General features: G+C 49.4%; 1 protein-coding gene across 1 annotated transcript; it reads left to right on the top strand.

Moving 5' to 3' along the window:
• The first annotated feature begins 528 nt into the window (after positions 1 to 528).
• On the top strand, positions 529 to 10,028 carry LOC311316133 (F-box/LRR-repeat protein 3-like). Its single transcript, XM_084446915.1, has 6 exons — positions 529 to 623; positions 1,845 to 2,094; positions 4,736 to 4,900; positions 5,402 to 5,524; positions 5,903 to 6,074; positions 7,011 to 10,028. The coding sequence occupies exons 2-6, from the start codon at positions 1,846 to 1,848 to the stop codon at positions 7,649 to 7,651; spliced, it is 1,350 nt and encodes a 449-aa protein (XP_084303041.1). The 5' UTR covers positions 529 to 623; position 1,845; the 3' UTR covers positions 7,652 to 10,028.
• Positions 10,029 to 22,873: the final 12,845 nt, after the last annotated feature.

The following is a 22,873-nucleotide window of genomic DNA, read 5'->3' as shown; positions in this document are numbered from 1 at the left end:
CCAATCATCTTCTATTTTCCTGATCATTGCAATTTCTAAAAAATAAAAAAGCATATATTAAAGTAAAACAGGAGACATATTTTAAGTTCTCTTCCAATAAAAGAATGACACTTTTCCCATATTGTGGTTCTGGTTCTATTAATGATAGAGACCCAAAACGTTTTAATAAATACAACTAGTAAAGGATAAACACAGTGAACATGCATATGCAGTTGTTCTTGACCTCAAAGTAATGTGTAATGTTCTAGAATAGATACAGCGTTGTAGTCTACTCTGGACTAGACTAGTACATGACCCCCCCTGCAGTACAATCACTGGAAGTGCAGGTAAACGAACTTCCCATAATGCACTACGCCACAAGCCCCAACATCAACAACAACAACAACATAAAAGCCATTTTCAGCGAGCAAGCAACCAGCCAGTGGCTAGCTAGTAAGCTAACATTAGCTGAAAATAGGTCTGCAGATCTTCAGCAAAACGCCAAATTTGAATTTGCCAACTGTTCGACCTCCATCCAATCTTATAGAACGAAACCCACTCGACTGGTCACTGGCCGACCAAGAGAGATCGACTTGTTGACGAATTAACGAACGCCTTCTCCATACTGTTTCTGAACAATCCAGGTAACGTAGGAATCAGAGCATGGTCGTGCAACATTTTGATCTTAACGCATGCTTGTTAATAGTCTGTTTCTTTGTGCAATGTTCAATGCAACAGTCAGATGAAGCTAACGTTACTAGTATGCACTTCAAATCAGTCTTGCACTCTCTGCTCTAACTTACATTAGTGATTGATCAATCAATCAATCAATCAATCAATCAATCAATCAATCAATCAATCAATCAATCAATCAATCAATCAATCAATCAATCAAAGCTTTATTTGTATATGATGTAGGCCTACTGCTTGATGACGAGTCTAACTTAGCTGACTAGCAAGCTAGCAAAGTTATTTGTCAGCTTTCACCCCGGAGTCATATTCCATTTTATTCAATCTTATTCAGTTCTCTCCTGTTTTGAGCAAAGCAAATGTTATGTTATTTGTGCTGTAAACGAGTCAAGTCAGCTTAATCTAACACGGGTCCAGTTAGGGGGCGTGTCTTTCAGCACTAAAACAATACATTCTTAGTTTTGCTCTTAGAAGTCAAGAAGATAATATTAAATATAAACCTGTCAAATAGGCAGAGAAAATTGTCACCTTTCACTTGGGACCACACCCACATATCAGCTATCATTGTACAGGAAAATGAACCGGCTTTCCAGTGATATACGATACAATGCTAATTATACAGTGGCAACAGAGATGTATGATCTACCAAACACACATTTCCAAACTTTTTTGTGTGTGTTTTGTTTAGTTACAGCTTACAGTTATCTAATAAGGCAGCTTGGGTTACAAGACCATCAGTTTCAGTAGGTACTTCCCTTCCCTGGCCCCCAGGATTTGAGAATGCATCACTGATATTTCATGTAATAATTCATAGGAGAGGATAGGAAGGAAGGTAAACGGTTCCCTCTGTCATCTGTTATCAGTGTGATCATGGGAAAAACACTGGAAGAGGAAATAAGAGGCCCTTGTTAGACTATGCAGACACAGAACTGTAAATAATACACATGGACTTGAACAGACAGTACTAATCTACCTGGAATGAATACCCAACGCTTACCCTTTCCATCTATTCATCTATTGTTCATGCCTGCTTGTCTGTTTGTTCCAAAGGCATTTGAGTTTCAAGAGACCTGGCCCAAGACAGTAGCAATCAATCATATAGCAGATAAGAATTCATAGGAGAGGATAGGATGTCACAGGGAACACCAAAGCGATGAAGACCTCTGTGTTCACAGGATGAAGAGAAGTCTGAGAGGAACGGAGCACCTGGATGGAGGGGGCACCAGTCGGGCCACACCAGAGTTTCGGAAGCGCAAACGCAAGCAGAGGTGCCAGGAGCGCGACTGGGAGGATGAGGAGGAGGAGGAGGAGGAGGAGGAGGAGGAGGGGGGGGGTGCGGCCGTGACCTGGGGTCGTCTACCACAGGAGATCCTGCTGCACATCTTCCAGTACCTGCCTCTCCTGGACCGGGCCTACGCCTCCCAGGTAGGCCTGCCCCACGCCACACCTACACAGCCACTAGCCTGTATTTGGGTACATTTTTAGGTTATTATACCTGTGAGGGAAAATATTGTGGAGTGAGGTCAGGGCGTGTCAGGGGTGCAAACTTAGATAATTTGTGTGCTTCATGTAGATCTGGTGAGTGTTTGAAATGGGGGGGGGGGTCTTCTGAGTTGTCAAAAGAAAGGCTTCTGCCTAAAGTTACGCTAGCTATAGATATCTTGTTACAGTAGCTAGCACTTGTAGCCAGCTGGCCTAACAACGCTAGCTAGTGGCCCGTTTCATTATACACGGCGTGGGTAACGCTAACTAGATCGTATAAAGATGGCGGAGGGGGTTTATAAGGTAGGCTAGTGCAGTTTAGCTTGAACTTACTTTCACTTTCAAAGGTGTTCTACATCTATCTAGGGCTGATAGTAGCCTACCAAAATTAATCAAAAACTCAAAACGGCTTTAAAAAATGTTTTGGGCTATTTACTGAATAGCCTAGTCCACAGTAATGTTATCTTGATATCAGACAGAATGGCAGTTGAGATCTCGGTGGAGTGGGTGGATTTGAATGTCTGGACGCAGGCTACAAGGATGCCTCACAAGCGCACACTACTGCTCGCTCGATCTCCTGCACGCTCGTTTCATAGCCTCTCGTGACCCCGTCCTCCATGTGAATCTAATCACAGACCTGCTTTCCTGTTGTGCGATGGGAAAGCACAGCTGTATGAGTTAGAACATTCTAGATCAGGGGTGTCAAACTCAAATACACAGTGGGCCAAAATTTAAAACTTGAACAAAGTCGCGGGCCAACATTGAACAAATGAAAATTTTAATATGGACCCAAACAAGTTTTGCTTTAACATTGAATATGAAACAAGCAACGCTTATTACCATACAATATATAACTTAATAGTGCAGACATGCAAAATCGAATACTGGCGGGCCAGCTCTAGTAGTCATTTGGTTTGACTCCCCTGTTCTAGAGAAACGCTGAAATAATGCATTACACTTTAACTAAACCTGTTAGACTTTAGATATAGTCAGCTAAAATCTTAATGATATTTAGTCACTAAAACTAGACTTAAACTAAACTAATTCAGTCTGACTGAATTGTGGGTCTAGCTGTTAGTGTGCTACAGGTTTCAGTAAGTGAGACCAACAGCGGGAGCAAAAGAGAGACCAGCACCTGAAAAGATGCAGGGAGGAAATACAAATGCCAGTGCTTCCCATCGGCTGTGACAAACCCCTACATCCTCATGCTCAAATCTGCTGTAAATTCACATTTTAAAGCTGATATATAAAAAAAAATCTTCCTGGGGGGGGGGGGCATGCCCCCGGACCCCCCCAGGGGTTCACATCTCTGTCTTTTTCACCTCTGATTGATTTAGATTTTATTCTTTGAGTGCAAAATCACACCGAGGTGCCTCAATGCACCTTCCAACCAAAGTGATGAGTTTGCCCCCCTGATGTGAGCAGGAAGGTATTTTCGTTCAGAGAAAACGTAGTGCGCTACTCAACCTGTCAGCAGGCCGCTGTTCATGGCGGTTAAGAGCAGCGGTCCACGACCGCCGGGGGACCCATTCACTACCGGGCTGCGCCGGGGGACCCATTAACTACCGGGCTGCACGGACGGGATGAACCGCGCCCGCTCGCAACCGCCGCAAAGCGCAAATCATATCATCCCACGACGACGGGACTTAGGAGTTTTTATAACAGCCACTCATCATTTCACCGTCATCATCATTTCACCGTTTCACAGCACGCTTGCTTAGCTGTGGGGCTCACAGTGGCCGAACGTAGGCTAATCATTATGCCAAAATGACACCGAAAAGCATGAAACCACAGTCCAGCATACATGTAAATTCCCCCATCTGAAAGTGTCCTCGCCAACTCCGTAGCCCACTCGTCCTCATCTCCCTCTCTCCCCGACTCCCAAGCTCACTGCGTCATATTCCTCTTCTCGTTCGAGCGATCTTTTTCTTTTGATGCATCCATGCTGGCGATGCTTTTGCTACCATAGAAATAACCTTGGTCTGCCTTTGGGGATCCAGCAGTTAAAAGAAATGAAATCAATTTGACAGTCTTTTTGACATTTTACCAGGACGTAGCCTACGTTTCTCAAAAACTCCCACGCTTGCACAAAGCTTGCACGGGGCGCCAGCATCACGGCGTGACCTGAGTGATTGACGTCTGTCACGTCTCTGTCACGCATCCTATACAAATAAAGTTTGATTTGATGCATTCAAAATAGGCTGGCGAGCGATTTACGAGTAACTTCAATGGGAAATAAAAGAATGACAGAGCCGATACCATTTAATGCTACACACAATTTAGTTTGATACTTTTGATAATTACAAAAGAGGCGCTGGATCCAATCAAATTGGTCCCGTCCAAATCTCAGCACAATTTACCCCCCCGACCCCCCCAAAATATTGTGAATATAAAACCAGTCAACCAAAAGGTTTAGAGATGGGAACCATACAGAATAGCTGAAAATGCCTCAATGTTTGGGAAGCGATTGTAGATATTTCCCCCTCAAAGCCTGTGGTGCCGTCAGCTGATTTGCTGTGACCTATTGCGTGTTGGTGCGGGTCCGAGACTTTTCACGCGGTGTCGTATCCCTCCGCCCCCGTAGGTGTGCCACAGCTGGAACCTGGCCTTCCACATGCCGGAGCTCTGGAGGTGTTTTGAGTTTCAGCTGAGCCAGCCGGCCAGCTCGTACCCCAGGACCACGCACCCCGACCTCATCAAGCAGATCATCAAGAGGCACTCCAACCACCTGCAGTACGTCAGCTTCAAGGTGAGGAGGGAAGGGGGGGGGGCGGGCGGGGGAGGGAGGGGGGGGGGAGAAAGGAGGTGCAGGAAAGGGTCAGGGGAGGGGCCGAAGGTCGCATGTCTGCGGTCGTTTGCGATCTGCGCGCGTCGTGTTCCTTTTCCGACGGAAGTGACCGATCAAAAAGACGTATTTCCATCGTTCATTTTTCTGGTTCATGACCACATGGTGATTCCCAGCAGAGGCGTTTATGAAATCTGGGATGCTGTTTTGAAAAAGAAATTAAATCATGCATGCGCGTGCGTGTGTGTGTGTCTGCGTGTGTCTGCGTGTGTCTGCGTGTGTCTGCGTGTGTGTGTGTGTGCGTGTGTGCGTCTGCGTGTGTGTGTGTGTGCGTCTGCGTGTGCATGTGTGTGCCTGCATGTGTGTGTGTGTGTGTGTGTGTGTGTGTGTGTGTGTGTGCGCGTCTGCGTGTGTGTGTGTGTGTGTGTGTGCGTCTGCGTGTGCGTGTGTGTGTGTGTGCCCCAGGTGGACAGCAGCACCGAGTCAGCGGAGGCCGCCTGTGACATCCTGTCCCAGCTGGTCAACTGTTCTCTGAAGACCCTGGGTCTCATCTCCACGGCCCGGCCCAGCTTCATGGAGCTGCCCAAGGTACCCGGCCCAGCCCAGCGCCCCGGCCCAGCCGAGAGCCCCTTCTCCGGGGGGTACCCTGCCTGGCCGAGCGCCCCTTCTCTGGGGGGTACCCTGCCCAGCCGAGCGCCCCTTCTCTGGGGGTACCCTGCCCAGCCCAGCGCCCCTTCTCTGGGGAGTACCCGGCCCAGCCGAGCGCCCCTTCTCTGGGGGGTACCCTGCCCAGCCCAGCGCCCCTTCTCCGGGGGGTACCCTGCCCAGCCGAGCGCCCCTTCTCCGGGGGGCTCCGGTGTGTCACGAGATTTCGACTAAACGCCGTTGAACACCAGCAGAGGGCGCTAGAGATCGCTCATGCTGCATTTTAATTGGGACTCTGTCTCGCTCCCTCTCCCTCCCCAGTCCCATTTCATCTCTGCGCTGACCGTCGTGTTCGTCAACTCCAAGTCTCTGTCCTCGCTGAAGATCGATGACACGCCGGTGGACGACCCCTCCCTCAAGGTCCTGGTGGCCAATAACAGTGACACGCTCAAGCTGCTGAAGATGAGCAGCTGCCCCCACGTCTCGCCCGCAGGTACAGAGGGAGGGAGGGAGGATGGAGGAGAGAGAGAGAGAGAGAGAGGGAGGAAGGAAGGAAGGAAGGATGGAGGAGAGAGAGAGAGACAGAGGGAGGAAGGATGGAGGAGAGAGAGAGAGAGAGAGAGAGAGAGAGAGAGGGAGGAAGGATGGAGGAGAGAGAGAGAGGGAGGAAGGATGGAGGAGAGAGAGAGAGGGAGGGAGGATGGAGGAGAGAGAGAGAGAGGAAGGATGGAAGGATGGAGGAGAGAGAGAGGGAGGAAGGATGGAGGAGAGAGAGACAGAGGGAGGAAGGATGGAGGAGAGAGAGAGACAGAGGGAGGAAGGATGGAGGAGAGAGAGAGAGAGGGAGGAAGCATGGAGAGAGAGGGAGGGATGAGGATGGAGGAGAGAGAGAAAGCGGGAGGAAGGATGGAGGAGAGAGGGAGAGGGATGGATGAGGATGGATGAGTAGTTGAAAAGTATGAGGGGAGAGAAAGAGAGAGCCTGTTTTCCTGTGTGTGTGTGCCTGCTCGTCTGTCTGTGTTGCGTAAGTTGGTAGAGCGGGTCGTCCAATGATCGTAGGGTCGGCGGTTCGAATCCCGCCTCCTCCTGTCCACATGTCGAAGTGTCCTTGGGCAAAGACACCGAACCCCAAATTGCTCCCAAAGACCAGGCTAGCACCTTGCAAGGCAGCTGCCGCCATTGGTGTGTGAATGGGTGAATGAGAGGCCTTCATTGTAAAGCGCTGTGGATAAAAGCTCGATCGTTACTGATTTCCAAAAATGAATGAATGAATGAATCATTGAATGAATGAATGAACTATTCATTCCTTCATTTATTCATTCATTAAATAAATAAAAGATTGATTTTGGGATTCATGAATCGATTCAGAATCGATTAATCGATTTTTTTTTAACCCAGCCCTACCATTTACCATCGACCATCCCTGCAGGCATCCTGTGCGTAGCTGACCAATGCCACGGCCTCCGGGAGCTGGCCCTCAACTACCACCTGTTGAGCGACGAGCTGCTGCTGGCGCTGTCCTCGGAGCGCCACGTTCACCTGGAGCACCTGCGCATCGACGTGGTCAGTGACAACCCCGGCCGGCACTTCCACGCCATCAAGAAGAGCAGCTGGGACGCCATGCTCCGCCACTCGCCCAAGTTCAGCCTCGTCATGTACTTCTTCCTCTACGAGGACGAGTTCGGCCCCTTCTTCCGCGACGAGATCCCCGTCACGCACCTCTACTTCGGCCGCTCGGTCAGCAAAGACGTCTTGGGCCGCGTGGGGCTGCACTGCCCCCGCCTGGTGGAGCTGGTGGTCTGCGCCAACGGCCTGCGACCGCTGGACGAGGAGCTGATCCGCATCGCCAGGCGCTGCACCCAGCTGTCGGCCATCGGGCTGGGCGAGTGCGAGGTGTCGTGCAGCGCCTTCGTGGAGTTCGTGAAGATGTGCGGACGCCGGCTGTCGCAGCTGTCCATCATGGAGGAGGTGCTGGTGCCCGACCACCGCTACGGCCTGGACGACATCCACTGGGAGGTGTCCAAGCACCTGGGGCGGGTCTGGTTCCCCGACATGATGCCCACCTGGTAGAGGCCCCCCGGGGCCCCCCGAGAGCTCGTACGCTTCTGTGTGCACGCGCGCGCGTGATGTGTGTGTGTGGAAGAGAGTTGCAGAGAGCACCCCCCCTCCCCCCCCCGGATCTGAATCCTGAAAGACCACGCCCTTTTCCCAATCGCCAACCCCCCCCCCCCATCCCCGTTTCCCAAGGGAGCGCGGTAAAAGACAATCACGTTGTTGACGTCAGACGGAGACATGGAGGACGTCCCCTACCCACATTAACGTGTCGATATGTAAATAAACGTCTTTATACTTTTCTCTCTTCATGGGGACTTCATCAAGACCATGTCGCCAAGTTTACTGCCCCTTCCCTTTCAACCTGCATCACTGACACATTTCAACATGAAGGTCCTGGAAAATGGCTGACGGTAAAAGTCCCGAGCGTGTAGCTCACCAGCAGGCGGCTAAGCCCAGAAGACCAGGCGACACTCATCTGGTCGTGACCTCCTCCAGCGGACCCGAAAAACCCCGCCCTGACCCCCTCCTGACCCTCTCCACGGACTCGCGGGGGTGGACGGAACACGCCGGAGGCTCTCGCTGGATGGTTTTGGGTTATTTCAGCTGCATCACGTGACCAGATGAGCTCCTCCCACCACAGGCCTGCTACCTGGACCTTCTAGAGCCCCGCCAGTTCTGACGGTGGAGGGACACTCGGCGTCGTCCGTACGGATGAGTGCGGCGGGCGTGTCTGTCTGATTTTGGGGTGTTCCCGTCGGCTCCTCTCGGTTGTGTCAGTGTAAATAAGAATCGTTCAGGAAGTGTTGATCGGGGAGAGACAGATTTTAATACTGGAGATGCTGTGTTTATATACGTGTTGTTGATCTATTGATCTACACTATATACAGCATGTGATCATTCAGAGGTACTTTCCTACACCAAATAAAGAATAACAGTTTTAGCAAGATGGGAAATGCTGTTTTGCTAGTGGGGTAGAACTACAGATCTGTATTATTTTTTTGTTCCACAAAATGACAGTGTCAAGCAATACAAATAAATATATATATATATATATATTGTACTCCCAAGGAGCTATAAAATGTGCCCGCTAAATGTTAAAGACATTGAATGTTTGACTTGTCCTCTTGAGTGATGTCAGGAAAGCTCTTGTGTGCGGGGGTGGAGGATTTGAGGGGAGAAGAATATTCGTTTTCTCCAAACGGCTAGTTTGAGGACGAGCGATCGATTGTGCGGTCGATCCATGCGAGCCCCAACTCTGCTCGTTACCTGGGGACAATCAGCCTGTACGGCACAGATCTTGATAAGCATGGATAGCCCGGTTTGCTAGGGAGTTGGACTAGAGGGTGACTTGTAGATCCGATACGGTACATCTGTCTGATTCACACCATGTGTTCGGTGCCCTGTTTGTGTTAATGTTCTTGAGAGATGTTCTGTTCGTTCCTAAGCCCGACTAGGACCTCCTGGTCGGTAGATCGGACACTAGCTGGGCCGTGTTATGTCCTGTAAAAAACGTTTGGACTGTATACTTCAAACATGCACTGTATATTTGGAATCTCATGTAATTTATTTGTCGATCTCAATTGCTTTTGTCTTCATGGGTGGATGTGCTTCTAAATGGTCGTTCTAATCCACGTCATGGTGTTTAAGATAAAGAAGCGATGGCAAAGCTGCACCTACCTGGAACTCTTTCTGTGCTACGCAAGGCTCAGTTCCAAACCTTCTGCTTTCACTAGTGTACTATGATAAGGCAGAATGGGACTACATATGGCTCTATTGATAATACAGCCTTGGTCCTTTCTTCTTCGTTCTAAGTGCTTAGCAACAAGAGGAAGAGGTGTTTTGGATATGTGTAGCTAAGTACAGCTCCTAAACGCACTCCTAAGTAGTTCTTTGGCCTGCTTCGCTCTTTGTCATCTATTGATTAATACTATTGACCAGTGCTTTCAATCTCCGAGCACCCATTAGTTAGGTAACCTTCGTCCTAACACGTAAGATTTGGAACTTTCTATTGAAAGTACATGACGTAATGTTCCACATGGTCGTTGGAAATGATCTATTAATCTGTTCATCTTCGTGCTTGCAGAAAATCCTTGTTTTTTTTGCAAATGCAGGGGTTCAACATGAAATAGACCACAATTTAATGTGTGGAAAACAACACTAATTTCCCCTTAATCTAGCTCTGCTGCACTTTAAATAGAAATATATATTTGATATATGAATTATATAGGCTACATATGTAGACGACACGAACATTCAGATCACTCGTCTGCGTTTGTCTTCGTTCTCTCTGCCGTGGGTGGCGAACCGCTCGTCCACCAAAGCCGTCATCCCTGTCACCTCCGCTCGTCCCGTCTGATCTGTGCGGGTTACAGTCCAAATGAGCTTCATATTATGGGATGTTCATGGCTTACTCAAGCCCGCGGCTCGTGCCGCCGATGTAAGTTTGAGATGGTAGATGCCTATTTAGCTTTTTGCCTTTTTAAAAAAATAAACTTTTGTGAATGTGACGACGTGTCTCTCATTACTTGCGGTGCTGAACATTTCTCCCTTATTGATGCCCTTGTGCATCATGGGTAATCTGCTAGGGCAACCTGACAAGATGGATGTCTGGTGTTAGGAACACACACACCTGATAGAGATGGGTGGTGATGACATCAAGAGAGTATGCAGGAAGCAGATGTCTGCGTGGACTTCTGACTGGGCTGAACAATGGCAACTGCTTGAGACTTGAGTGCCTTAGTCACTTTCTATTACCTTTCTTCGAGACAGGTGGGAATGGACTCTCTCTCTCTCTCTCTCTCTCTCTCTGTCTGTCTCTCTCTCTCTCTTCATCCTCTACCCAGCCCTGTTCTGTTCACTGCACCCAGAAAGTAGGCTCTCGCACCCCTTCACTTCTATCACATTTTGTTGTTGCAGCCTTATTCCAAAATGGATTCCGTTATTTTTTTCCTCATCAAACACACAATACCCCATAATGACAAAGTGAAAAAGTGTCTGTCTATCTATATCTATCTATCTATCTATCTATCTATCTATCTATCTATCTATCTATCTATCTATCTATCTATCTATCTATCTATCTATCTATCTATTTACATGTAGCTGTCTGTCTGTCTGTCTATCTATCTATCTATCTATCTATCTCTATCTATTTACATGTAGCTGTCTGTCTGTCTGTCTGTCTGTCTGTCTGTCTGTCTATCTATCTATCTATCTATATCTGTCTGTCTGTCTGTCTGTCTATTGAACATGTGTTCCAAGGTCAGGGGGTCTAGCTCTGTGAAAGCTGAAGGCAGCAGGAATAGAAGCCCCTGCAGGGTAAATTCACTACCACAAAGCCGCAAAGATACATACTTCACCTCAAGAGGGCTCCGGTGCTCCGTTTGAGGAGAAACCAAGAACTAACACAGACTCTAGTATGAAGACCTTGGTAGAGAGAGAAAGGGAGGGGGGGAGAGAGAGAGAGATGAGATGAGAGAGACACTAATTTTCATTTACAGGGGGGTATGATGGCTGAGATCAGTTCTGGTTCCTCACATGCAACCTGGACCCACAGAGACTGACTATAAATAGACCTGCTTGACTTCCTGTCTGGTGTGGACCGACCGTGTCCAGGAGAGGAGAGGGTGGTGGGGTAACTCCGGCCTAGCCACGCCTGAGGGAGACCGAAAGAGAGAGAGACAGTATAGTCTAGTTATGCCTAATCTGAAATATGTTGTAGCCATTTTGGGCAATTTAGTCCAAATCAGTGGCAAAATGGCCCCCTGCTGTGAAACCGGTTACATTTCTCTATAAAGCGAGAGGCGTGCTTCTACCTTGACAATGTTGAGTCAACTGCCACTGAAACGTTATGGGTTTCGAGTGAGAGTGGGTTAAAGAGATATGAGAGTGGGTTAAAGAGATATGAGAATACAGAGAGGGCTGGCAGGAAGACGGGTGTGCCTGACTGCCCCCCCCATTCCCAAAATTAAGTTATGAAAATTTGATTAGGATGTTAATGATAAATGTTCCTCGACGCAGCCCTCTGAAGAATGAGGACAGGGGAGCCGAATCAAGCAACAATGGACCTGAATCTGAATATGAGGAGGTGCAACCATGGCAGAGCCATAGAACACCTTCCCGTCTATTCTCCCTGTGATACACACACACATGCACACACACGCACACACACACACACACACACACACGCACACACACACACACACAGGCAATGATGCGTCTCTATGGGTCACAGGCATTGTCCTCATGAAGGCTGTATTCAGCATGACTGAGCACAAGCACAATTGTGCTTAATGGGGACACAACATGAATGATCATTATATTTGAATGATTGTGATTACCATCGGTTCTAATTGCAACCTCTCCAGCTCCGTAAGTATGAGGTATGGGTGTTGTTCTGGCTCTCCTGACGGAACAATGGGCAGTAGCGCTGGGTAATTTCCTCGACGTTTTTATCCCCCATCGGGGAACAATAGCAGAATTCTAGGTGATTGCACAAATGCCATTCCCGTCTTTTCTCAAAATGTTTTAATTTACACTCCAAGACCACGGTTGTTTAGATAAGAGACGTGAATTACATTAAATCTGTTTTTTATTCTTTTCTTATTCGACTGTTGGGCAGGCGCGTTTGGATGTGTGTTTATTTGTTAGTTCGTCTGTTAGCAGGATTACACAAAAACTACTAGACCCATTTTCACAAAACTCTCTGGAAGGCTGTAGCATGGGCAAACGTAGAAACCATTACATTTTGGAGCGGATCCGAATCACGGGGCGGGTCCACAAGCTGCCCAAACATGGCCGCCCATTCACCTCCATTCATTTTTTAGACCAGGTTTACACTAAAACTACCAGACTGATTTTCATGAAACTTGGTGGAGGGGTGTAGGATGGGTCAACTGAGAACCCATTACACTCTGGAGCGGATCCGAATCACGGGGCGGGTCCAGGAGCTGGCCAAACACGGCCGGGCCGACCATTCGCCTCCATTCATTTTTTGGAAATGAAAAATCCCCCCACCCCATTCATTGTCAATAGGGGGAATTGAAACATCCATCTTGACACGCAAGGTTTGGACTGGCATAAAGCTTTTGACCTAACAAATGCAGCAATGCCAAACATGTCCTGCTCACACGCACATGCGCATGCACAGAGCACTATTTCTAGTTTAGAATAAATTTTTCCTCACAGCACGGGGTGATGGTATTTCAAACGACCACTAGGTGGCAGCCTTGGCACAGTGAGGACAGCTGACTCATATGAAAACACTTTTAAGGCAGTTATAGCCCGGTAGTTTGCGACATTCGAACAGTTATGTCACATTGTCAGTCAAATATAGAGCACTCAGACTTTGTCATGCTTCCTGTCAGTCTGCCAGGTCTAATAAAAGTGAGGTTATATAGCTCAAACGGTTACTCATCACAGGAAAGAATCTGTCCGTCTGTCTTTCTTTCTTAGTCAACGCTGTTGGGAATTACATTGGCTGTTGCATTGTTACAGTGCATAGTTCTTCCTTCCTCCCCTTTGCCTTCATCATCCCCAGATAGAAGGCGGATCATATATGGGCCGGAACTAAACCACAAGGGCCAGATCTGGCCTGTATATGGCCCAGATCCGCTTGCTATCTGGGTCGGCATTGGCAGTCTGCACCCATCACACCCGGACACGGAGTTCCCCCCAATCCCGACGGTTGATCTTCAGCGAGGGGGACTGTTTAGCTTTCGTAATTAGAGAGCAAATGCTAAGCGCTCGCGCCGGGTCCCTGAGTGGACTTAATAAACAGGCTCATTAAAACAGGTCTGGCTTTAATTGTGTTGGGGCCCTGAACCTCCCCCCTCCCTCCTCCCCCTGGGAGGCGTCCAATCAGGAGAGGCGAAGACGGCGTTTCGCATCGTGCACCTGAATCTGACAGAAAGAGAGAGAGAGAGAAGGTGGGGGAGGAGAGAGAAAGAGGGGGAGAGAGGGAGAGAGAGGGAGAGAGAGAGAGAGAGAAGGTGGGGGAGAAAGAGAGAAAGAGGGGGAGAGAGGGAGAGAGAGGGAGAGAGAGAGAGAGAGAGAGAAGGTGGGGGGAGAGAGAGAGAAAGAGGGGGAGAGAGGGAGAGAGAGGGAAGGAGAGAGCGAGAGGAACAAGGGAACTGACTCACTAAGGTCTCACTCTCACTCAGAGAGCGAGAGATGGAAGGCTTGGCACAAGGAGAGGAGAGACCAGTGCAGGGAGAGGAGAGACCAGTGCAGGGAGAGATCAGTGCAGGGAGAGGAGAGATCAGTGCAGGGAGAGGAGAGACCAGTGCAGGGAGAGGAGAGACCAGTGCAGGGAGAGGAGAGATCAGTGCAGGGAGAGGAGAGACCAGTGCAGGGAGAGGAGAGATCAGTGCAGGGAGAGGAGAGACCAGTGCAGGGAGAGGAGAGATCAGTGCAGGGAGAGGAGAGAGCAGTGCAGGGAGAGGAGAGACCAGTGCAGGGAGAGGAGAGACCAGTGCAGGGAGAGGAGAGACCAGTGCAGGGAGAGGAGAGATCAGTGCAGGGAGAGGAGAGACCAGTGCAGGGAGAGGAGAGACCAGTGCAGGGAGAGGAGAGACCAGTGCAGGGAGAGATCAGTGGAGAACCCCGCCCCCCCTAGTGTAGGCTTCTCATGTCACGTCTCTTTATTGTCACATCTCTGTACACAAATGTGGGAAATTCTCGGTGCGTAACCCTCAAAGTGCAGTTATACTATATATATAGTTATATATATATATAGGTATAGATTGAGTAGAAAAGTAAGTAATTAATAATAAAAAAAACACCATATCCCCACCTTTTTTTTTCACCCACCTTTTTAGACCTATTCACTCTGATTGTTGATGTTCTGCTGCAAACTCTTATAATTCTTAATTTTTTAGCTAATTTTTATTTTTTTATTTTTTTTATTTTGTCTAAATCTTTTGTCTATTATATACTTTATTGTATTTTTTTTATCCTGTACGGTGACCTTGAGTGACTTGAAAGGCGCCTTATAAATAAAATGTATTATTATTATTATTATTATATCAAACAGGATATCAACAGCAAATATATACACATAGTACACTAAGACATGTACAGTAGACGCTGTGTGAACACTATGGACTGTGGAATACTGACTGTGCACGCGCCAGTTATGGTCCTCGTTGTTTTGTGTTGTTTTTTTCCTCTTGAGCAATATCAACATATGACCCATTGGATATAACAGACCTGTGGTATCTAATGTCCTCGGACATGAAGCAAAGCCGGAAGGAGAAGGCAGAAGTACACAACCCAGATAGCAAGCGGATGTGTAATGATTCTGGGCCATATATGGGCCGGAACTAAGGGCCAGATCTGGCCTGTATATGGCCCAGATCCGCTTGCTATCTAGGAAAGAGTGAAAAAAGCAACAGCTCAACAGGTGGTGCAGACGTATGCAATGGTTTATCACAACGTCAGCTGCGGCTACGTATCTTTTGGGAGAGCAGGTGCATGTGTGTGTGTGTGTGTGTGTGTGTGTGTGTGTGTGTGTGTGTGTGGCTGGTGTGTTCAGCGAGGCAGACTGGACTCACTCAAGTCGGGACGGAGCTCTCGTGATGACGTGATTGGGAGGCGACCCACGTTCCTGATAAGACCCCCTGCGGAGCCCCGTCTCCCATCCTCCAGCCGGTCTATTAATACATCCATGCTTCCATCACACCATGTGTGCTACTCGGGTCCGGCTACTCAATCAGCTAACTGTGAGGGCTACCTGAGACCCCCCCCCGAGAGAAACACACTTATCCCCCTAAATCACAGTACACACACTTTGAAAAGAAAGAAAGACAGAAAAAAACGTTTAAAACATTTGGTGTTCCGAGAAGTCGAACGTTAGTTTCACCATGTTAGATTGAAGTGTTTTGGTGTGTAAATGTGTGTTAGTCATGTATGCGTATGTGAATATGTCTGTATGTGTGTGAGTGTGTGTCTGCATATGTGTGTGTGTACCTTGTCTTCAAAACTGTCCCTCTGACCCCCACGCCCCCCCCCCACGACCTCATCCCTGCGGCTACAGCCAGGCTAGTCTCCCCCCCCCCCCCGCCCAGATCTCTAGGAGCTGATAGTGGTTATTTTTCAAGTCACTTTCAGGCGTCACAAACGCTCAGTACACTTTTGATGGAAGGGTATGGAGCCGGTATGAATCCCAACACCCTGCAAAGGCCAGGACACACCAGCTGTCCGAAGCCCTGCCAATACTGTCATGTTTTATACTCGTCCCTGCCCCCGCCACCCCCCCCCTCCACACACACACACACACACTCCAAAGATCAGTGCTGCAGGGAGGCGTGTGTGTGTGTGTGCGCCACCTGCAGATGCTCTAGGCCGCTCCTCTGATCAGAATGTGTTGATGAAGTGACACAGGCCATGATGGCAGCTGGCACAAGAGAAGCTGCTCTAGGCCCGTGACAGCAGTCTCACGACCGGGCCTCGTCAAAAATCATATCTGGTAATTCATTGAATATATGAATATATGATTTAACTGTCACACGCCGTGTTCGTCGACTGCGTTATCTGATGTTTCATTCCAACTGTGACCGATTTAAATGTCTTCACATAACAGTATTACCTTTCAAAATATTTACTCGGGGAAGTGCTGCGAGGGAACCATTAACGCGGGGTCTTCGGGGAAACGGGGACTCGAGGAATGTTAAATTGAGGAGATAACTGGATCAATTAAAGAGTCACTGGGGCAGAGAAAGATTCTTTGGAATCTCTTAGATGTTTCGTGAGATCTACGTGCACAGCGTGGGTTTGTTATGATGTACTGGAGACTTACACATACTGTGAAGTACATGAGTGTGTACTTTACAGTACACACGAGGGCTGAATGGCTCAGTAGAAGGAAGTGAGCTGTACTGAGGCTGTGTCCCAATTCTCCTCTCCACGCTTTGCCACTTCCTTCGTGCGTGGATTTCAATGAGCTGAAAAAAATGTTGCAGATGTACACACACGCGAACACGTGCACACGCACGCACACACACGCACGCACACACGCGCACACGCACGCACACACACGTAACCCAGTGAAACAGAGTCCTTTTGAGTCCTGACCCAGATAGCAAGCGGATGTGTAATGATTCTGGGCCATATATGGGCCGGAACTAAGCCACAAGGGCCAGATCTGGCCTGTATATGGCCCAGATCCGCTTGCTATCTGGGGAGTAGGTAACGAGTTGTTAAACTCACTCGCCCATAAATACTAGCTAGCTTTTCATTAGCATAGCTGGTTAAAACGGATCTCCCATAGGAGATCAGGGTTCGAATCCAACCATGGACATGCCGAATGTGTGTATTACACACAGCGCGAGAACTTGAATGTGAAGACAAGCCAGCCGAATACTTTGTACAGTACATCGCCGCTAAGCTGCTAATAAAATGTTTCTGAAGGCACCTGCTGCCAGCCAAAAACCTGGCAATAAAAACAACAGAAAAAAGAAATCACCTTTCACCAGAAGCACTGCGTGATAATGACAGGGAGTAGGTAAAAACGAAAGAGTTTTCCAGCCTCACTGGCCAGATTGCTGGCCTTTACTAGGGTCTGATGAGGTCTGATGCAGGCTTTGTCGATCTATGCCAGCGTATGCAGACAAGTGAGTGAAAACATTAGACAGCTCTTAGGTGAAATAGCTAGCTAACTAGCTAATATGTGTGAAGGTTTCGTTCTTAGTAATTGCTGACTAGATCCCATCATCACAAACATTGACTTTACATGTACTTGTATCAATATCATTCTTCTGAGGCATGATGATGATCAACCACTGATACTGTATCTGATTCTATTAAATGCTTGCCATGTAAGTCCTGCGTTAGCAAAATTTGGCTACATCTTCCAGGCTAGTGATACAACATTCCCAGACAGCAATCCGATCAGGGCCATATACAGGCCAGATCTGGCACTTGTGGCTTAGTTCCGGCCCATATATGGCCCAGATCCGCTTGCTATCTGGGTTAGGGCCAGTGATACAACATTGGGGCCAGTAACTTTGGGGCCAGTAACTTTGGGGCCAGTAACTTTGGGGCCAGTAACTTCTTTGAGGCCAGTAACTTTGGGGCCAGTAACTTTGGGGCCAGTAACTTTGGGGCCAGTAACTTCTTTGGGGCCAGTAACTTCTTTGAGGCCAGTAACTTTGGGGCCAGTGGCAAATTCAACTGTAAGTCAAGCCCTGCACTGTTGCCATGAACAGGATGCCAGTCCTCGTGAATCCTGCCCAGATAGCAAGCGGATCTGGGCCATAGACAGGCCAGATCTGGCCCTTGTGGTTTAGTTCCGGCCCATATATGGCCCAGATCCGCTTGCTATCTGGGTGAACAGATAGTGAGTTGTTGCTTAAACTCACTCCTCCAGTGTAAATACTGTCCACAGCTCTTCATCGGCGTAGCTGGTTAAAATAGTGTCTGTCCAGCAGGAAACCCAGGTTCAAATCCCACCCTGGGCATGCCGAAATATGTGGTACTCAACACACACACACATACACACACAAACACATACGCACTCTTACACCCCATGAGAGAAACAACCCATCCACAAAGCCCTGCCCGATGGCAGCGCATGAAACGCACCGAGCCCCGTTTCGTGTTTGACGGCTTTGCAGACAGGAAGAGACACCTCTCGTCTACGGGGATCCATTATCCTCCCTGACTCACCGTCTGTGAACGGCCGCGGGTAACGCCGAGGTGCGTTAAATCCCCCGTCAGGGTCGAGCCGGGGCGTCCTCATCCGCGGTGGCCGGCTAATGACCGGGAAGCGGGTTAGAATGGATGCGTCACGCCTTTTAATGGCGAAGGAAGAGCGATTGTGAGCGGGGCGCGTCTAGCCGGGCCGCGGGTTCAGTCAAACCTCAATAGGACCCTGCGCTGCTCAAAGACGGTTATTGATCCCGGGGTGACAGGGAGAACGTGCGGGGAATGGGAATGGAGCCACTCCAGGATCCCTCGTTCCCCCACCCCCCCACCCCCCCACCCCCTCTCCGGCCCTGGAGTGGCTCACTGCTGCCTGAGGACCCCTGTGAAAGAGAGGACCCCCACCCCAAAAGAGGGGAGCCTCACCCCCACACATGGGCGTTCCGGGGGGGGGGAGTGGAATTGACTACCTAGGGCCCCAGTAGGGAGGGGGCCCTTGAAAATCATGGAATTTGTTAGGATTGACAGGGCTGCCATGTCTCACGCATTGAGCGGCGGGGGGGGGGGGGAGAAGAGAGAGAGAGCGCCGTCTCAGGGGCGGGGCTTGTGACTAAGTGAAAAAATCTCAGACGGGGGGCCCACAGAGATTGTTAATATAAAGGGCCCAGTGGAATTTTGTGGAACGCCCCTTCCCCCACCCCACCCCTGTGGTCCACTATGAAGAGAGAGAGGACCCCCCCTGTAGTCAACGACTGAGAAAGAGGTAACCCCCATGCCCGGACAGCAATCCGATCAGGGCCATATACAGGCCAGATCTGGCACTTGTGTCTTAGTTCCGGCCCATATATGGCCCTGATCTGCTTGATGGCTCTTTCCAAGGTAAGTGTCATGGTGGTCTGATCGCAAGAGAGAAACACACACGCACGTGCGCACACACACACACATGTTCACAAAGCCTTCTTTCTCTTTATCCACTCTGAGCCAGACAAGCCTCCCGCCCCACGTCTCTCTGTCCTGACCCCTGACCCCTGACCCCACGGTGCCGGAGTACCAGCGCGATGTTGTTCTGACCCCGGTCGCTCAGCGCCGTCTGAAGGGCCGGCTGTTCTCCGTGCTCAGACTACCGGCCCTTTCATCATGAGCTAGCCACAGGTCTGAGCTGGAGGCTGGGTCTGAGTCTGAGTCTAGGGCTAGGGCTGGGTCTGGAGGCTGGGTCTGGAGGCTGGGTCTGGGGCTAGGGCTGGGTCTGGAGGCTGGGTCTGGAGGCTGGGTCTGGGGCTAGGGCTGGGTCTGGAGGCTGAGTCTGGGGCTAGGGCTGGGTCTGGAGGCTGTCTGGGGCTAGGGCTGAGTCTGGGGCTAGGGCTGGGTCTGGAGGCTGGGTCTGGGGCTAGGGCTGGGTCTGGAGGCTGAGTCTGGGGCTAGGGCTGGGTCTGGGGCTGGGTCTGGGTCTGGAGGCTGGGTCTGGAGGCTGGGTCTGGGGCTAGGGCTGGGTCCGGAGGCTGAGTCTGGGGCTAGGGCTGGGTCTGGAGGCTGGGTCTGGGGCTAGGGCTGGATCTGGAGGCTGGGTCTGGGGCTAGGGCTGGGTCTGGGGCTAGGGCTGGATCTGGAGGCTGGGTCTGGGGCTAGGGCTGGGTCTGGAGGCTGAGTCTGGGGCTAGGGCTGGGTCTGGAGGCTGGGTCTGGGGCTAGGGCTAGGGCTGGGTCTGGGGCTAGGGCTGGGTCTGGAGGCTGGGTCTGGGGCTAGGGCTGGGTCTGGAGGCTGGGTCTGGGGCAAGGGCTGGGTCTGGAGGCTGAGTCTGGGGCTAGGGCTGGGTCTGGAGGCTGAGTCTGGGGCTAGGGCTGGGTCTGGAGGCTGGGTCTGGGGCTAGGGCTGAGTCTGGGGCTAGGGCTGGGTCTGGAGGCTGAGTCTGGGGCTAGGGCTGGGTCTGGAGGCTGGGTCTGGGGCTAGGGCTGAGTCTGGGGCTAGGGCTGGGTCTGGAGGCTGAGTCTGGGGCTAGGGCTGGGTCTGGAGGCTGGGGCTGGGGCTAGGGCTGGGTCTAGGGCTAGGGCTGGGTCTGGAGGCTGGGTCTGGGGCTAGGGCTAGGGCTGGGTCTGGGGCTAGGGCTGGATCTGGAGGCTGGGTCTGGGGCTGGGGCTAGGGCTAGGGCTGGGTCTGGGTCTGGGGCTAGGGCTGGATCTGGAGGCTGGGTCTGGGGCTAGGGCTGGGTCTGGAGGCTGGGTCTGGGGCTAGGGCTGGGTCTGGAGGCCGGGTCTAGGTCTGGAGGCTGGGTTTGGGTCTGGAGGCTGGGTCTAGTCTGGAGGCTGAGTCTAGGTCTGGAGGCGGGGGCTGGAGGAAGGCTAGCCTGTATGATGTAATAAAAAGGATGATCCAGCCATTCTGTGATGGCTGTAGTATTGCTACAGTATTGCCTCTCCAATCTGATCATCCACTATAATGTTATAACTCCAGCAGTCGGAGCACAACTACCCTGGAGCAGAAGGAGAATGTTCTGGAAACATCGCTGGGAAAGCAGACAATAGGTCACAGAAAGCCTGTATCTATCAGCTCGCATACAAAACATACAGTAGTCTATGCTGCTATGTATGAAATTAGACAGACATTAATACTAGTTGTGACTGGCCGCTTTTTGTATTGGTATCTAAATCTTAGTGAATGTATGAGTATCTTATCTGCATAAATATCTGGGTAACGTGAGGACTATATAATAGCAATTCAGCTGAATTCAGCATATTTTGCTTCTGATCTGTCTCATTCTTCTGAAAACGTAGCCTACAGCATTTCATGTTTCGGATAAAAGTTCTGCAGTATGATGTGAAGACGGCTCCACTTGCTTTTAGCCCGTATCTCCACTCAGACCCTTTCCGGATTCCTTTGTGTGCGTGGCTGGATTCGGCCGGAGGTCCGCCAGCTCGTCCATCGGGGACCCGCTGTAGGTCTGCTAGCCTTGTGTTATCTGGGTTTATCCCTTACCTTTGTCCAGAAACAGAAGTTGAACCAATTGCAGCAAAATAGCAAACGTTACAGGAATCATCAGTGTAACTGCTTTAGCCACTGACCGCTACCATAATGTTATGGAAGCTGCTGCTAGTTGTTGTGAGCTCATGAGCTAACTGGCTATCTCGCTCTTATTGTGCAGGATTAGCATTGGAAGCATTGGAACTGATGTGTTCAGGCGACAAGACCTATCTTAATTTATCAGACATCATTTAATGTCATTTCAATTCACAGCTATTTCAGTGGCATAACTAGCTTCCGTCCTACCAGTCCTGAACAGAAACAAGCCAGCCACGTACATCAGCCAGGCTGGGCCTGGCCTGGTTTGGGCCAGTGATCGCCCCTGTGCATTATCCAGGTCCCCTACCGCCCCTACCATTAAAATGTAGCCTAGGACATGGAACCTGTATCGTATACATATAAGAAGTCAACATTTAATCCTTGAATCTTTATCTAGAAATAGGGTAGTTGTAGTATTATGTTGCGTAATGATGTATTAATCTATTCTTTCACTTAAGAACGGCAATGTACAGGTTTTCATTTCATCTGCTGGGGAAAGTAATTCTCACATCTTTCTCTTTATACTCAATTTACTCTTAAACAAGGACTAGTGTTAGGGTCAGGGAAAGACACGGCACTTTCACTGCTTATGGTGCTTAATGTACTTATAAAACATACTTATTAGGGTTAGGGTGAGGCATGAAACTTCGAGTGGTTACAGTTGGGGTTATTGCACTCAACTGATGCTTATCACGCTACACAAACCTACCACCTCACTCACCAACACACTTCTTTATCCATTTACGCACAGTGCATGTATACCCACTTGTTTAAACACCACTAATGTAAAAAACAAACATTTCTGCTACAGTATACTCACGTCGTGAGTATACTCAGAGTATACCCACTTCTTTAGTCACAACTACACATCTGCCAAAGCTTATCATGCTTCAGAAATCTGCCACCCTGCTCACCAATGCTTATCATGCTTCAAAAATCACCCAATCAATCAAATCCTTTATTTAACCAGATGGGCATCATTGAGATTAAAATCTCTTTTTTGATCTGGCCAAGAAGGCAGCAGAAACAAAGTTACAGCAATAAAAGGAACATAACAACAGACAATACAGAGAGACATATTTCACAGCAGGAATCAGTTGTAGAGCAAGTTATCAAACACAGTTGCACAGTTTCATAGTTTCATAGTCTGTTAAAAATGGATTTAAATTCACCCAGTGTAATCAATCCTGGCAATTTCAGTAGTGAAACTCATTCCACGTCGATGGAGCAGCATATTTAAAAGCCTTTTTTCCTAGTTCAGTTCTCACTCTGGGAACAACCATCTGGAGAGTATCTTGGGAGTGAAGGGCATGCTAGTTTTGCCTAATGCACAACAGAACTCCTAGATAAGGGTGTACCAGCCACAAAAAAGAGCCAACTTGAACATCCTCGAGTAGAGACAGAAAAATCCGTCCACATACATGAGACAGTGTCCTCGAGAAGGATATCCCCGTCCAAAGAGACCTTTGAAGAAAGCTCAGCGTAGACTATTTCTTTTCTTTGGATCAGTGTGTTTGTGTCTCTCCCTCTCTTCAGCCCGTG

This window comes from Borostomias antarcticus, assembly GCF_949987555.1.
Source record: "Borostomias antarcticus genome assembly, chromosome: 12".
Classification (NCBI taxonomy): Eukaryota; Metazoa; Chordata; class Actinopteri; order Stomiiformes; family Stomiidae; genus Borostomias; species Borostomias antarcticus.
This window is presented reverse-complemented; position numbering and strand designations above follow the sequence as displayed.

Excerpts from the sequence above, each read along its gene's own strand:
- LOC311316133 (XM_084446915.1), top strand. The coding sequence starts at position 1,846 with ATGAAGAGAAGTCTGAGAGGAACGGAGCACCTGGATGGAGGGGGCACC. Across the intron at positions 2,095-4,735 it reads ACCGGGCCTACGCCTCCCAG|GTGTGCCACAGCTGGAACCT; the intron begins GTAGGCCTGCCC and ends CCGCCCCCGTAG. Across the intron at positions 4,901-5,401 it reads TGCAGTACGTCAGCTTCAAG|GTGGACAGCAGCACCGAGTC; the intron begins GTGAGGAGGGAA and ends TGTGTGCCCCAG.